The sequence below is a fragment of the Drosophila ananassae genome, chromosome XL, assembly GCF_017639315.1.
Source record: "Drosophila ananassae strain 14024-0371.13 chromosome XL, ASM1763931v2, whole genome shotgun sequence".
NCBI lineage: Eukaryota > Metazoa > Arthropoda > Insecta > Diptera > Drosophilidae > Drosophila > Drosophila ananassae.
In genome coordinates this window covers 1,669,640-1,687,387 of record NC_057931.1, presented here as the reverse complement: position 1 = coordinate 1,687,387, position 17,748 = coordinate 1,669,640, and the positions used below count along the sequence as shown (strand labels likewise).

Genomic DNA, 17,748 nt, shown 5'->3' with positions numbered 1-17,748 from the left:
TACATTAAAACTGCCACGAATTCAATTGGATTGCCTGCAATTGCAATGTGTGTGTGTGTCTGTGTGAGTTATGCATGCATGTGTGTGTGAGTCTGAGGCTGCATCTGTGTGCGGGGGGCACACAAAAATGCGTTGCATACTTTTTTGGGCGCTGCCCTTAATCAATGCCGAATGCCTGCCAATTACATCAGCATCCAGAGACACATTCCCCGTTTCAGATACTCTATTCTTGGTCCTTGGATCCTTAAATAAAGCTCAGTTCCTTCAGACTATGTATCAAAGTTATTGATTAGGAAATTGCAGTCTTTTTAGAGTCATGTTTTGCGGAGAAAACATAAAAGTTTGTTACTATTCGAGAGGTTTTAGGTTCTTCAGGCTCCCCACATTTCAGTACTTACTGGACTTAAAAACAGTGCAGAAATTACAGAAACTATATGAACTTTCCCACAAATATAGAGTATTACCCGTCTGGAAATGGCTCTTCCGGGCTTATTGTTATTATTAGTGGGGGTTGCTCTTGTTGGGCTCGCCTTCGCATTCAATTGCAATGTCAAGTGATTGGCTGCAACGCGTTGCGGTAACAGGGCCTGCCATGGGTGTAGTTAGGGGGGGGGGGCTAAGACTGGCAACTGGCAACTGGCAACTGGCAACTGGCAACTGGCAACTGGCAACTGGCAACCGGCGACTGGCAACTGGAAATGCTAACTGGCTGCCGACTGACTTTGATGGAAGTGCTTTTAATAATGCAGCGAGACATTTGAATTGAATTAGCGGGGAAAAGCGATTTTATGGATTTTCCGGGAATCTGGCGCCCGAGCAGCCCGCGAGTGGGTGGGTGGGTGGTTGGAGTGCGTGAGGGAAATTAAAATGGAAACTGTGTAGGTTCGGATGTCAGTTCACGCCGCATTTAATTCAACAAAAGCATTTGCCGATCATGTATCATATAGTGTAGCGCACGGATATTTATTTATAAAATAAAATATATTATGTATAATTTATGCGCACTTGTCGCCGCCTGATTTGGCATTCATGGATTCCCGGATCTCTCATTTGTATGCAAATGACGTGAAAATCTAATTACCGCCAAAGACAAAGCGCGCAGGACGAAGGACAAAAGACCAAATCTGTTGTCTGTCGCGAATCAAGAAAGTTCCGACAACCGAGAACCGAGTGAGTGAAAAAAATTGTTTATGCCTTGTGTTATGTAAGACGATTACATTATGTGCGCGAATCACTCTCACACACACACACACACACACACACACGCATATCCTTGGCCAGGATGGGAGGACGACGACAATTTGTAATGCGCCAATAAGAATTTATATCAACGCCGCAAAAACGACGAGCGATAGACGAAGGACTCGGCGGATTCGGAGCACTGGCAGGACTCGGAGGAGTCACAGGACTCGACGGCTCCTTCTTCTTTCTGATAAGAGACCGTTTCTTTGGCAAAAAGCAGCCATGGCACGTAGCATTTCGCTGATTGCCAGCCAGGAGCAGCAGGAGCATCTCAGGATGCCGCACATACGGATGAAAAAACAAAAAAACCCCAGCCAGGACACACTCAACACAAACAACAACAAAGGCACAAGGAGCACGTGGCTGGCAAGCGTTGTAATTCGCCGGATCCGTGGAAAAGTCGCGCCGGAGTCGGCAGCGACGCCAGGACCTCGTGTCCTGTGCCACGAACCGAAAGCCGCAACTTCGTTTCTCCCACTTGGCCGACAGAACTCGGTAGCAGAGTTGGGAGTATAAGAGTTTGGGGCTAAGTGGGAACAGTGTGCGTTTAGTTTCTTATTTATTTTGTTTATTAATTTCAAGTCATTTTTCAAAGAATATTCTTATTCGGATATTAAGAAAGCTCTTAATTATTCGTTTTAGTTAAAAGTTTAAATTTAAATCAAGATTATTTCACTTTTTTAGTTTCAAAGTTTTTAAATAAAATTAATGTTCTTTAAGAGTCCTTAAAGTGATATGATTAACATAATTAGTAAACCCTCTTATTCCCTAAAATCCTAGATGGAAAAATGTATTTTTTATAAATCCTGAAACCCAAAGACTACGTCAACATCTTCCCTATTAGGAGCTCCTGCTGTTGTCCTTCTGTTCACAAAAATTCTAAATCGCCAGGACTACGTTTTGTTACCAGTATTCCCATACTTAGAGCTTCGTGTCCTTGCAGTTCGTGGGCTTTCGTTTGCGGCCTCCCAACCAGTCGTCGTCTGATGTCGGGGTCCTGGTCCGAAGGTCCTGGCTGGCGACGTCGCTGCTGCTGCGGCGGCTGCTGCTGCTGCGCGCCTGCCGACAGACTCGTTGCATATCCTTTGGCGCTGATGGCACTGTCAGCTCAGTTTCAGTTTCGATTCGGATTCAGGGATAAGCGGACGCGTCCTTTCGTCCTTTGCAGCCGCCGAAGTGCAAGTGCAGCGTCTTTGTTTCGAAAAAAGCGCGAAGCTGTCAGAGTTTAGAAAACGTTTTTCCCAAAAACCGGTTTGCAATGCCAATTTTTTTCGAGTGTAAATAGTGAAGCGTAAAAGGCAGAACTCAAAAGGAGGACACCCTGAAAGAGAAAGCAGTACGCAGATAGATAGAGAGGGAAAGCTAAAAGCTGAAAGCCGAAAGAAAGACGGAAATGAAACTGCACATCTGAGAAAGTAACGGAAATTAAAATTTGCATATGCAAAGCGGCGGTGGGCGGTGGCTCGATGGGGCGTGGCCGGTGGCTGGGCTGCCGGTTCTGGGTTTGAATCTAAAAATGAAAACGAAACTGAAACTGAAATCGAAATCGAAACCGATATCAAAATCGAAGCTGAGACTTAAGTGCCAGAAGATCTAAACGGCGAGGAATCCAACCCACCCAGTCGAAACTCAGTGACTCTAGTGCGACCCACGGGCTATATCTGCCCAGTTTCTGTCCAGATCTAGGTTCGGATCAGAAAGCATACTATCCTCAAAAAAGAAAAAAAGAAGCCAAGAAAGGGGAAAAAACCAGGAAAGATGCCGTCGCCAGGACTCACATTTTACTGCTCGACGGCAGGATTTATCGCTTGCTCAGCAATCGTTCTGCTTTGTAGTTCCGGTAAGTGAAATATGCCCCAAACAAAAAGGATCCCAAAAGGATTCGTTGGCCAGGACTAAGGCAAATGTAACGAGCCAAGCCACAGCCACAGCCATACATTTCATTCGATTCCATTCACTTCCAGTCACTCAATGAAGTCCTTTTCTTTTCACTATTTCTCTATTTTTTTTTTTTTTTTTTTTGGCTCTTGTTGTTGTTGTTGTTGTTGTGTGTTACTGCCAAATTTGATTTTGGCCTGGGCTGGCCAAGACCAGAAACTCTGCTGAATCTGCCCCTGATTCGGAGTCTTCTTCTGCGTATTGTTGACGTTGCATCTTGCAATGAAAACGTCATCGAATGTAAAATGTTTTGCGAGGCGAGGAGTTGAAAAGGATTTCTGCCAGGACACTACAGCCAGCATCTACACCTACAGATACAGATACGAATAAAGCAGCAGATACATGCGGAGATAGAGATACAAATGCGGTTTGCGGATGCAGTGACTCTTAGATGTATTTGCAACAAAAACGCACCGACACTTGCCACAAACAGGACAACAGGACTCGTTCTCGGGGGAAGGCGGTGGGCGGTGGACGGTGGACGGGTTAGACAAAAAGCAGACAGTGAGAACACAGCCGGGCCTCGGACAAAGCACGGAGCAGGACAAAAGGACCTGTGTGACGGCAGGATGTGCTCGGACAACTTCAGCTGAGTTAATGCATTTTGTTGCACACACTCGACCTTCCGGGCCAGGCCACTCCTGGCTGAAAATGAAAAAAGCGAAATATTTTCCACAGAAATGTCCCAAAACCCGCACAGCTCTGGGTCTGGGCCTGACCCTTGACCTTCTGCAGTGTGGCAGTGCGGAAATGTCCTGAAATTTACATGATTAACACAATAATTTGACAAAGTTTAAACGCAAAGCCCCAAAGCCCCGAACCAAACACTATTTCTCGTCACAGACGACGGGATGGAGGACCCGGTCTATTTATTTAGTATATTTAAATATTATATGGCCACTTTTTTACGTCCAGAATGGCGCATTAGTGATAAAAGCCGCAGACAGATCGACTCTTTGGGGAAAGTTGTCAGGTGGCCGCGAGTTGTGAGTTGAAAGTTGCGAGAAAAACATCGGCAGGACACGTTGGCGTTTATTATAAAAATTGCAGCATAAACAAGTGCAAATAAAAAACAAACACCGAGCAACAAAAAACAGAACAACAACAGTTGCAGTGCGGTCAGACACAGCAACAACAACAATGGCAAAAAGCATAAATATGAAAATGGCAAAAAAGCTAAAAAAAAAACGGCAAAAAAAGGGGCAAAAAAAGGGGCTGGCCACTGAAATTGCATAAACTGCAAAGTGCAAAACTGAAAAAGGATCAAAACCGAAGTGAAATGGCGACAAAACATGACCAGCCATAAATATAAAAGGCCAAGAGCGTAGGCTGAATTGGCCAAAACGAACGAATATCAAATGCTCTTTTGGGCTAACAACTTTGGGAAGGGAAAAAGTCTAGTTGAAAGGCAGGACCTGATGGGCCATTCTCTTAAATTTTTCATCGTTCCGAATGTCCTTTGAAATTGCCATTTAAAAATAGCCAAATTGGTAGCACACTTCCTTGAAAGGAATACCATAAAAAAGAGGGAGAAAAGCAGAAACTAAGCCATCGGAAAACTGCATAAAGGACAATCAACTCTCACCAACGCACACACACCCACAGAAAGGACCCAATAAGTGTCCGTGTGTGTGTGTGTGGTTTATGATACCATTTAGCCCGAGGGTTGTTTTGACAAATTGTGCAAATTATTGTGTTAAATTTGCCCTTGAGGTGAAAAATCACTTTGACATGCCCAGCCAAAAGGCAACGCATTTTTCGCCCCACCGCCCCTTGGCCAGGACTAAAGGACTTGCCGGCTCTCGGAGCACTTCGTGGCTGATTGTGCTTTTGTCTGTCATATTATAGACGCCAATACATATGTCAGCCAGCGGCCATCGGCCAACACGCCTCGACTTCTTCAAGATGTTTCCCTTTTTTTTTGCGTTTTTTTGGATTTTTTTGGCCAGGACACCGGAAAGCCACTTTAAGTGGCCAGAAACAATCTGTTTTGGGGCTTAAATTGGAGAAGTTTGGGGGAGAAGTATAGGAAATCAAGCTAAGGATTTTCGTTGGTTATTGAAGGGTTTTAGAAAGAGTCTGTCATAACCCATTAGCTTCTAAACTGAATCCTTTTTAAATCTTAAATGTTTAAGCTCTAGTTAATCTGATTTCTGAGATGCTTATTCTTTCCACATTTAGTTTAGTTTTTAAAAGAAACTACTCCTCTCTTTATCACATATCCTGTTTCCAACTTTTCCCCACCACTGTGACCGCGAGTGTAGACTACAGTACTTACCACTTTTTAAGGCCAATGCCACTAATTGAGCCGCCGTAGAGATACCGGTGGATAAAGTTGCCAAAAGCTGGAAAAAGTTTTCAAAAAACGATTTCCCATGCAGCGTTGACGTGACTCGCATTAGCTTTCCCACCAAAAAAAAGCAGGAAAGTGCATACGTATGACTGTGTGTGTGTGTGTGTGTGTGTGTGTGTGCGAGTGTGTGTGTAGGGCCACGCCCCCCTTCGTCCCACCACCACCGCCCACGTGCGGAGGAAAATGTACTGTTGCTTATTATCGAAATTGTATATGCCAGGCAGCGGCGGCCACAACTTCCTTTGAGCCTTCTATTCGCCTTCTTCCAGCCACTTCGGAGAGTCCTTTTTCGTCCTTTTTCAGTTGGTTCTTGTTGTGTTTGTTGGCTAGTGCCTGTGCCCGTTCCCGTGCCCGTGCCTGTGCCGCTGTGGCAGGTAAAAGTTTGTTGCCACCAACAAATTAAGATAGTTGCAGCGGCAAATGTCTAGACGGTTTTTAGCCAAATTATGGCTTTCAAGCGTTCCACTGGCCCTGCCTTGGCCCCAAAACGACTTTCGACTCGTGATCCTTCCTGAACATGAGCTTTGACTTCTACTTTGCGGCCAATTATCCTCCGAGTGCAGAGTGCAGAGAGAGAAATACCTATACGTTGTTCAAACATGTTTATAAAAGCCCCATTTTTTGGGGGTCCTCAATGGAGTTTGAGGGGTTCCGCTCTCCACCCTCGCTCCCCACCCTGACAGATCCTTATCCGATTGAAATTGCTTTTCAATCAACATGGCGGAGAGTCCTTAAACGCACTGCCACAGCATGCGAAAAAACAACAAATCAACGGAGGCACAAACATCAACTTTGCTGTTAACTCATCGCGTGAGTTGAACGTTTATTTCACTCCACTTTCCACTTTGTTCATCAGCATTTCGCTCTTTTATTTTGTACTTTTTTGATTATTTTCCTTTTGCCTTTTGCTGACCCATTTTTTAATTTACTCGCCTGACCCCTGACCCCTGACCCCTACTGCCATGATGAAATGGGAGATTTTTATACATTTTGGCGCCCAACAGAGGCGCGAGATACTCGAAAAAAGTGGCCAGAAATTGTACGAGGAATGTGCGGTTTTGGCCAAGTTTTTGGCAACTATTTAGAAGAATCATCTAATAGCGGGCCTAACATTTCTAGGACATAACATGGGGCTTCCTTGGGCGACAGTACACATCCTTGGAAAGTGATTCGAAAGTAAACATTCTATGGCATTTCTTTCTTTAGGCCATCTGACCAGCTAATCAGTTTCAAAACGAAAATGAACTCCTCCGAGAATAAGAGTATATTAAGCAATAGGAGCCAATCGATCCTTATCCTTGTGCCAGGACGAAAAAGTGGGCGGGCCAGAGTTGTGCTCGTCAATCTTCGGGGCTGGCAAGGCGACAGTTTGATAAACTGAAGCAGCGTTTCAGATACTAATCTGCGCTTCACACAGGACGTTTTAACAGGAAGCAATAAATTCAGCCAGGACATGCCAGGATATGCGTACACACACACACTAGTATATGTGTATCTGTGTGTTATCCGCGCCCTTGTCTGGAAATTTTAATTAAAAGCGATGACATAGCGAGTAATTCTATATCAAAATGTCGCCTATTAATTTTAAGGACATTTCCTTTATTGATTCATTGTCAATATAATATTGAACCCATAATTTACACATAAAAGGGCTATCCAGCCAGCCACCCCCGGCCACCCTCTGCCATTGTCTTAAAGGATATAGAAGGTCCTTTGTTTGGTCCTTGTTTAATTCATTTAGACATTGAAATGTTGCCGGGGCGTGTTTGTGCCTTTTTGATGGGCCCCTAGCACGACAGCCCAGGACATTGCGTGCATGTGTGTGTCTTGGGGAGAGGGGTGGCCTCACTCGAGGACATTTTCGTCCTTCCTCCTTGCCAGTTTGATGGCCAGGCATTCCATCTTTACGCCATTTTCCGGGCACGCAACGAAACCGCAACCGGGGGCAGGAAAAGGCAAACAAAACACAAGGCTCTCCATTCATTCCTTCTGATTTTCGGCCTGATCCTGGCCTTGGCTTTGCCGCTATAATTGCCAGCCAACCAGACACGAAACACGGCACACGATTCCCATGAAAATGCAAATCCAAAATCCGAAATCCGAGTTAATTTAGCCATCTAAACGCGCCTGTTATCGATAAGGAGACACGGCACTTAATAGTCCCCAATATCCTTTCCCGATAAGGACGACAGTGAGTGGGGGGTGGCAATAAAAGTGCCAGGATATTAATGGCTTAAATAAATTACATACATTCGTTTATAATTTTCACATTAAACGACTGGCAGGCTCTGCATTTCACAGAAACGAGCCTGAAAGTCAAAGTAATTGGGTTTTTTGGGTCTTCCCGAAGCCATTCCAGTTGTTTGGGCAAAGGAAACGCACTTAATTAAACTGCACTCAGGCCGGCAGTCCTGCTGACTGTCAATTCGTCGGTCCGTCAATCTGACCACATTGGTTATCGAGGAGATCCTGCAATCTAATTGCCAAATCCATTAAATATTTATCCGGCTCTGGCCCAGTCAGATATTTCTGGACTGGGACTGGGCCACTGCAGTTGATAAACGGCACAGATACAAAGGCCTAATGCCTCGGATGCCGGAGAGACCAAGGATATTTATAAATATGGACGGGATGCGAGGGGCGGCGAGGGGTCCAGAATAGAGACAATAACCCAGTATCCAGATTCCATTTGAATAGTATTCCGGACAGAAGCCCATAAACTTTGGCCCGAAATGCTCGAATTTCGACTGTATATTGTGGCGACAGGCTGACTATCTTTTCCAGGGGGTGGGGGGGCCTCCTTTGGAGATATAAAAGTGTTATAACAGTAAATGAAGTTGCATAAAAAAGCCAGACTCTCATTGGCAAGATATCGGCTGACGAGTCCGTGGGTTAAGGAGTTGTTAAGGCCAGTAGTTCGGCTCTCCGCTTAAGAGGCAAATTTAATAGCATACTTTACAGCGCTAAGCAGACAACAACCGAGGCACAAACACGGCACGGCGCGGCACGGGGCGGCACGGGCCACAAGCGACAAACAAACAGGCAAATAGACAAACAGACAAACAAAATGAAGTGACGTCGCCGAGTCGCGACTGGTTCACAAAAACGGACGTTCGTTGTTATGCCAAGAAAACCAAAAAATAACCAAACCGAAAGGAATCCTGCAGAGACAAAGGACAGCGGAGGCTGCCTTTGGACTGGAGCAGTAGAATCCTGGATACACTTCCTTTTCTAGAGGTTGAGGGAAGGAGGGTAGTAGTCATAGGTTTGAACAAAACATAAAATATATAATACTGTATGATACTCGGTACTCCTAATGATCTATAGACCTAATCTTTAAGCTTTGAAGATCAAGAACAAAGCGAGGAATAGATATAGGTTTGAATAGAAGGTTAAACAGTTAAGACTATAGATACCCGGTACTCACTATCAGCTCTCCAACCCGCCTTCAGACTGTAGACAGACTTTGTAAGATATCCAACCGGATCTGAAAGAAAAAGTACTCCATCCTTCCAGAGGGTATTACAACAGGAAGCGGGCAACGGCTCCAGCGACTCCCTTTTGAACTTCCGCTCTGGCTTGCAGCAATTTCTTTGGGCTTTATTGCCGGGTCCGGGTGCACCCCTCCCTCCACGCCCTTTGAAGCTCCCTGCCGCCGCCCATGCCGCCCATGCTGGCCATGCTGCTGCCGAAAAAAGCGCCGGAACGACGCATATAGCATAAATTTTGAATACGCTCAAAGGGGGTTGGTGTCTTTTTTTCTGGGTCGAGGGTCGAGGGGTGGAGGGCGGTAGGGGGGCGTCTGGGAAGGGGTGGTGGAAAAATAGCGAAAATTGTCTGTCGCTTGATAAAGCGGAAGCAGAACTTGCCCATAAACGAAATGTGGCAACTGAGTGTAAACTTTATTGGCGCCAGACTGCCTGGCGACATCGCTGTTGTCATGCTCCCGCTTGCCGCTTCCCGAGTCCTGCGTCCTGCGTCCTTCGTCCTCCATCCTCCGTCCTTCGTCCTCTTTGGCTTCGCATCATCCTGGGATAGCCCGGACTTTGGCTTTTTTCTGCCTTGGTCCTGGACGACATTGACTCATGCGACACGCAGGATAAGCGCACAGCCAAAGGACCAAAGGACCAAAGGACCGATGGCGTCTCGATGGCTGGCAACTAAAGTCATCGTTTACCCCCCAAGAAGAGCTGATTGTTTGTTTTGTCTGACTCCGCCGGTGACTCTGGGTCTGCATTACAAAAAAATATGGATCCAGGATGTGGCAGGACCCGGCCAAAAGGGCAGGGAGGGTGGCAAGTGCTACATTAGTTGATTTCATGCGCTGTTTACATTGGCAGCGAATTATGCGCATTGAAAAGCCAAGATTTGGTTGCCAACGGGTGGTCGTTGCCCTCCATTCGCAGCCCTTCTCTCGGCAGGACTCCGGCATATGCACAAATACAGGATCCGCCAGGATCTCACTGACTAACTCACAATTTCCTTGGGGATTATGTCTAGAGTCTAGACCTAGGAGTTCAAAACGCTTTCAACTATTCCACTTTTCATTTCAGAGGTCCTGTCCAGCTGGGAGGAGTGGTGGACGTACGACGGCATATCCGGTAAGTATCCCACTAATTTTCAATTAAAGCCGTTCCCCCCAAGCCCCCTAATGAAGCAAACGCCCAAAATGCAATATCACACTGTTTAGGGAATTAAATTGCCGTTTTTTGCGCCCAGACTTTAATCAATTTTCTTTGTGAGCAACCGATGTTTAATTCCCCATATGAATAAATTGATAGAACTGGGCGGCTGTGGCTGATTTAATTACATTTCAAATCGTTTGCCAACAAAAACGCCACCGCCGCCGACGCCGACGCCACCGCTGCTAAAAGCAAATAGACAAAAGTGTTGCATGTTGCTGACTGTTGTTGCAGTTGTAATTGTTGCTTGTCACTGTCTGCATTTTGTTACTGCTACTGGTAGTGCCTGCCTGGCTGCAGTCCTATTGCAGTTTTATTTATGCAACCAGCCAGACAAAAAAGAATAGGAAAACAAGCAACATGCAACAGCAACAGCAACAGAGGCAGCAACAGCAACAGCAACACCAGCAAATGAATGCAAAAATACAAAATGAACAGTGGCCGCCAACGCGACAACTGCCAGGGGGAGGTGAAAGGTCAGGGGAGGCGTGGCCGGGCGGCAGGCGGCAGGTCACTACTGCATCATGGAGCAGTTTTTAAACTTTGGCATTTATTGCCTCTGCCGCTCTGCCGTCTGCCGCTCGGCCGGCGTGTGTCGCGTGTCATCAAAGCATCCACACAAACCGACGGAAAACCCACGGAAAAACACAACCGAATTGCAGAGGACGGTATTCGCGTATCCTGGCAGGCATCAGGACGCATAACTTTCAGGAGTCGCTCAGCTAAGGCATAAGCTTTGAAACTTTAGGATTATTAGACTTTATGTTAAAGAATGGGAGACATTTCAACCAATTATTGAGTTGAAAAGACTTCAGAAATACTTCCAATTAAATATCCTTGTAGCTCTGTAGGGAGTCCCTGTAGTCGTCCTTCAGTTACCTAACAATTTGAACCATTTATTTAGGCCCTATTTATTTTTGCCACCAGCCGTGGCTGCATATGGAAAAATATTAAATTTTGTATGAGGCACAAAGGCCTCGGTGGTGGTCAGTCTTTTTTGAAACAGTGTAGCATTGTTTTGAAAACTTTCGACGATTTTTAGTCCTGTCGCCCGGCACACACTCGAAAAAACAGGAGGAGGACAGTGGGAGGGGGTCCAGTGCCCCATCCAGTGCATTTAATTGCCATTTAAAAGGGGGTTGGGTTGGGGGAGTGTCGGTTTGGAACTCTGGGAGCCTGGGAAGCTTATGAAATTTCATTTGGCATTTGGAATTGTCATCGATGTTGCTCCTGCTGCTTCTGCTCCTGATACTCCTGCCGCTGCGGCTGCCATTCCTGCCCCTGCATGGAGCTCCGGCTGTTTGCATTGGGCGAAGACACGTTTTCCATTTGGTCGATTGACAGAACAGTGAACCGGGCTGGGGACAATAACTGATGCATATAGCATATCGCATGTATGCATCTGTTTTTGGGGAACACAGAGGCTCATCCTTTCCAACCCTCTTGCTGGCGCATTCTTTTTGGCAGGACCGAGCTTCTGGGGCCTTATCAATCCGCAGTGGAATATGTGCAACAAAGGCCGCCGCCAGTCGCCCATCGATGTGGTGCCGGACAAGCTGCTCTTCGATCCCTATCTTCGTCCTTTGCACATCGACAAGCACAAGGTGGGTATACTCGATATAGCCCACGTACACACCCCCACACACGGGTATTCTTCTGATTGCAGGTTTCCGGAACCCTGCACAACACCGGGCAGTCCCTGGTCTTCCGGGTGGACAAGGACACCAAGCAGCACGTGAACATATCCGGAGGACCGCTGGCCTACCGCTACCAGTTCGAGGAGATCTACATACACTACGGCACGGAGAATGGTCGCGGATCGGAGCACTTTATCCAGGGCTACAGTTTCCCAGGAGAGGTACGATCTAAGATCTCAGGATTTAAGAATTGCCAATACGTGTATCCTGTATCCCTTTCAGATCCAAATCTACGGCTTTAACAAGGAGCTCTACCACAACATGTCCGAGGCCCAGCACAAGTCCCAGGGCATCGTGGGCCTCTCCCTGATGGTGCAGATCGGCGAGACGCCCAACCCGGAGCTGCGAATCATCACCAGCACCTTCAACAAGGTCCTCTACCGAGGTGAGTATCCTTCCGAGACCCGAACATTATTGCCTTCATTTCCGTTCACGCAAAATGCTACCGGAAGCCGTTGCAATGTTAATACTTGCCACGCCGCGTTGGAGTTTCGCTTTTGTTGCATTTGTTTTGGCCGGTTTTTGTGCTCTTTTTCCCTCCGTAGTGCCAGTGACTTTTTTATGATGTCATTGCAACGGCAAACACGGCAACAACAACTGCAGCTGGGCCATAATTATGTCCTGGCGAGCCATAAAAAATGACTCGTGAAAGGGGGAAAGCGGGCCAGAAATTGAGACTGACCGAGCCGGCACAAAGTGACGAAAATGAAACCTCGAATTACACTAAACCGACACTTAATAATTTCCCCTCCCAGCCAGGCCCCTGTCAGCCATGATCCGACGCGGTCTCGTTGGCATTTTCTTGGCCAGTTTAATAGCCTTTTTACAGGTCGTACCACTTTATGGGAGCCCAGCCCCAAGTCTTAATTTGTAAAATGCCAGGGCAGGGACTGGCTGAAGCCCAGCAAGGGCCAAGAAATATGCCAGGCCAGTGGCCAGGCCAACAACAATTGGGCAAAGAAACAGTTTACAATTCCGGGCTTGGGGGCTGGAATTCAACGAACTGCGGATGCTCTTTCTGGGATGAGAACTGGGTCTTCACACTGCAAGTCTGGGAGTCACATTAAAATACAGTCCCAGACAATCATTTCCTTCAAGACATCCGTAAGATATTCCCACCAATCAGCTGATTGATGTGAGAGAGAGGGTATTCCCATTCCAGCCACCCATCCTTCCACCCAGCCATCCTGCCACAGGGCCGTGGAAGCCGCGAGTTGCTTCATTTCCGGCTGGCAAAATGATTTGTATGAAGAAAGCCGAACGCCGGCGTTAAAGTGGTCAGATCGGGTCAAGGGGAGGACGAAGGCGAAGGGGAAGGAGCCTCAGGGCTCCAGGTCGTGTCAGAAGTCGATGGACTGAATTATTCATTAGACTCCGCCACTCGCTCCCGCCCGTCCTAGACGTGTTTTCATATTTTTTCTCCACAATATGCGCATAAATAGCTCCGGCACCCACCTCCCACCGCCCACCACTTGCACCTTGAACTTTGCATTTGAACATGCTTTATGCACTCGCCTGCTTCCTGACTTTACTTTTCTGTGCTTCTTCTCGTTCCCCAAAGGCTTCTCCACGCCCATCCGGCACATATCCGTGAGGTCCTTGCTGCCCAACACGGATCACTACATCACCTACGAGGGCTCCACCACGCATCCCGGCTGCTGGGAGAGCACCGTCTGGATAATAGTTAATAAGCCGATCTATATCACCAAACAGGAGGTGAGTAACAAGTCCATAATGGGTATAGTAGATTACGATAGACTAGAAGTATTGCGTAGATAAAGGGGCGTATACTTGATGTGGCGTAAGCACACATGGCGTATGAGTAATGCTACCTTGGAAATATTGACCGCTAGGCCTGTAAACCATCCAGTATTCTGCCCCGTTGTCGAATAAATATTTGAACAAACTCAAATGCAATACAATTAATAAGTAATATGCTCTTCGTGATATGCAAATACACTGTAACTTTATGAACATCGATTCTCCTGTCAGCCGAAAACCGCAAATAATTAAATGAATTTTGTGTGTTTTTCAATTGCAATTAGAGCTGCTTGTAGTTCCTGGTTTATTTATGTTCGATTCAGCGGCGACTCTTTATATGTACATGCTTTTTTACGCCAGTCCTGGCAGTCCAGGCAGTACTCCACGGTCTTTTTTATCGAGCGCTGATTGGAAGTACAATGAAATCGCATAAATGCAATTATAAAATTGCTCATCAATTTGGGCATTGGTCGGATCGCGGTGGAAATGCGGTCAATATTCCGCTCTGTGCATAATTAAAAAACAATATTTGGTTAGTTTAATCAATTTGCATAAATGCATATCAAACGTGTGTAATGTGCGGCCTGGAGTGGCAAGGCGGCGGGGTCAAAGTGCAGTGCCAGCCACGAGCCAACAGGCCGAAAGTTGCTCCACAGAGTCCGTAGAGTGGGGGGCCTTTGGTGCGCTTTCCTAAACTCCGGCACACTCTAAAAAAATGCGGTTTCTTTGCAGTTGTACCAACTCCGACGACTGATGCAAGGCTCCGAGAGTACACCCAAAGCTCCACTAGGTAATAATGCGCGACCTGTGCAAAATCTACATCATAGAACCGTAAGAACGAACATAGACTTTAAGCGGAACAAGGTGAGTTCTCTGATCCACAAAGAAGGCCCAAGAGTAAGACTATCCCATAACCCCTTTATCCCTTTAAAGAATCAGTATGCTTGCCCCTCGATGTACAAGGACATGTACTATCGGGCGAATCGATGGTCTCCCGACACGGGGCTCCTGATACGTTGACGACCGGAATGCGCGGAGAATGGAGCAAACCAGTTATTATTAATGCTATTATTACAATTATTATTATTGTGTGTGGTAAATAATGTTACAGCAATTACAACTATAATGACAAAAACTGCAACAGAAACAACAGAAACAACTGCAACAGCAACTGAAACTGCAACATCAACTGAGAGGCCGGCAACGAAACATTTTGCATTTTTTATGTCGCGTTCAATTTGTGTATTCATGTTTACAACACGAGCAAAGGAGTCCTTTGGCTTGCCACACATTCCCACTGCAACACGGCAATTTATATTATTTATTTCATTATTATAAATAATAAAGGAACAGCAGCCAGGGCGGCAGCAACCAGAGCAGCAGCAGCACCAGCAGCAGCAGCAACAGCAGCAGCAACAGCAGCTGCAACAGCAGCAGCAACAGCAATAATAATGAACAGAAAATTTAGGCAACTGATCAGCAAAAAATACTATATGAGGAGAAAATGAAAATTTATATCCATAAATAAATAAACCAATGCCAAAAAATGCAAATGCTAAATTAGCAAAATAAATAAACACAAAAAGCAAACAGAGAACAGAAATAGCAGAAAAATAATAGTATGGTACGGCATTGATTTTTTGTTTCTCCGAAATCTGACTCCAGAATATTAAAGTTTACGTTTAAAGATCCAAGTTTAAAGGCCTTGGATGTAATCCGAGCTCATTTAAATATTTCCAGCTCGATGCTGTCCCATAAAATATAAATACACAAATACTCTAATTTGTATTTATTTTGCAAAAAAGCTACGAGAGCCTTTGTTATACGCCTGCTACCGAAATGAATTCACTAAAAAAACTCAGTAAACAGCAAAAAAATTAAGGGAATTTCCGTAAACTGGATGGGTGGACAATAACTAACGAAACAAAACAAAACTAAATGAATCGAGGGAATAGGAGAAGTAATACGAGAGGCAGCAACAGAATTAACAGAAAATAAATATTCATAAAAATATACAAAAGTAAAGGTATCTATATTATAAATTATACACAAACGGGCAAATATATACAACTCTCTCTATATATGGAAAATATATATATACATGTATCGGTCGGGAAGGAGGGCAGAACAGAACCCAAGCAATGCAGCCAGGAAGTTGACAACACAAGACACTATATAGTACATGACACATATGGCTATACGACACAGACACAGACACAGACAGAGCATAGTATATAGGACATAACCGATAACCTATATCCGGTCTCCGGTCTCGGGTCCGGCAAGGAGTATACACAAGCGAACGGGCTAAAAAACACGTAATCGAAACCTAAAGCTAGAAACCAAGTATTAGTCTTAGCTCTAAATAATCCCAGTTGCTAACTAAATAACATAAAATATAGTGTGAGGTATGTTTTTTTTGTGAGGTGTATAAACAAGTATTACGGCTAATGTAGAGTTTAAGTTACTGAATAGCATTTAGCGATTAGCACCACCTGAGTTTGTATCATATACACTACGAGAGATACTATATATGTAGTAATACCGTGTAACACATAATGTATCCGATCCGTTCAATTCCCCCACACGTTTGCTGCAATTTGTGCAATTACTTGGATTTCGTTGGGCTAATCCAACTGACTAATCTCGCGAGGAATACCTATATAGTTGGATCCCACCACCATTTTTTGTGTAGAGCATTGACTATTTGTAAAGAATAAAAAAAAAAAAAAAACAGAAAACAAAAAACTAAAAAACTGAAAAACCCGAAGGCGGAAACGGAAATGGAAATGGAATTCCTCAAGTTGGAAACACTCTGCTACGACTGTAAGTTACTATTGTGTTGCCATACAAATCGCGTTCAAGGAGCAGTAACAAAATTATACAACTCTATATACTATTATATAGATATATATTATAACAAGGCATTATAAATGGGCCTAGACAAGGTTTAGCGGCAATTACAGAACAGAAACAGAAACAGACAGAATTGAAGAATGCAAGAATCTAATAAATGAAAAGCGAAAGTATTATATTAAAAAAGTTCTTAACTCTTTTCTTGGGAGGTCGAATGGGAGAAGGCGGGGGCCAAGTCAATATCCGGCTTTTGGAAATCGGAGCTACAAGGATTAGAAATGAAATTTCAAATCATCACAAGGAGGCTCAAGTTTTAATTTATAGAGTTTTTATTTCTTTCCACCCAATCCTTTCTCCCCGTGTACTTTCCTGTAATTACTCAATTTAAGCCATATCCGTTGAGTTAGTTTTCGGTAGAGTGGCCCCAATTGGAATGTCCTTGGGCAGGACACAACAATAAAATTTATAGAAGCAAATGCGTAACGCAGTCAAGTGCTTAGAAGAGCGACGGCAACAAAAACACATTTTATTTCCGTTTTCTGCCACAATGATGAGACACACACACAGCTACAGTTACAGCTACAGAACACACTCACACAAAAAGGACACCCACCCACAGGACACAGTAGGAATGGCCTGTTTAAATATGCAATTTCAATTTCCGAAAAACACAAAACGCGTGCAACACGCAGAAGGATTCGTAGCTCAGGATTCCGATTGGGCTTGGGCGGAGGATGGGTGGGCGCAAGGATTCGAAGGATGTAAAATTTGATGTTGAACGTTGCCAGGCAATCGGAAATGGTGGATTTTGAACGGTGGTCTGGGTCCTGCCGCATGTTTAATTGGACGCAATTGAAACTAAACTAGCGTAAAATAGAAACAAAAACACAAAATGCTCGTTCCAGGCGGAATTGTAGCTCTCGGCCATATGGAAGCGATTCGTTTCATTTCGGTTCGCTTCGGACACGGATACGGATACGGATTATCATTTGCAATTGCAATCGGAATCGCACTCACATTCGCATAAAAATTAATTACAAATTAATTTACCATAAATTGGAATTGCAGCGGCGCTTGTGGGTCTGGTTGCGCCCCCAGCCCCTGGCGGGGGCTGTGGCTGGCGAACTAGAAGTGCCGCGAGTCCCTCCATTAACTAAATAATTTGCTTAAAAATTATATTAACTAATTGGGAATATAACGAATAATGTTTCAAGAATTA

At 45.1% G+C, this 17,748-nt stretch overlaps 1 protein-coding gene across 1 annotated transcript; it reads left to right on the top strand.

Annotated features, from left to right (window-relative positions):
• Positions 1-2,327: 2,327 nt before the first annotated feature.
• On the top strand, positions 2,328-16,926 carry LOC6503720 (carbonic anhydrase-related protein 10). The gene is made up of 8 exons (XM_001963832.4): positions 2,328-3,082; positions 10,087-10,134; positions 11,683-11,819; positions 11,882-12,073; positions 12,135-12,297; positions 13,474-13,628; positions 14,406-14,537; positions 14,607-16,926. Exons 1-8 carry the CDS (start codon positions 3,001-3,003, stop codon positions 14,691-14,693), a joined length of 996 nt encoding a protein of 331 aa, XP_001963868.1. The 5' UTR covers positions 2,328-3,000; the 3' UTR covers positions 14,694-16,926.
• The last annotated feature ends 822 nt before the right edge of the window (positions 16,927-17,748 follow it).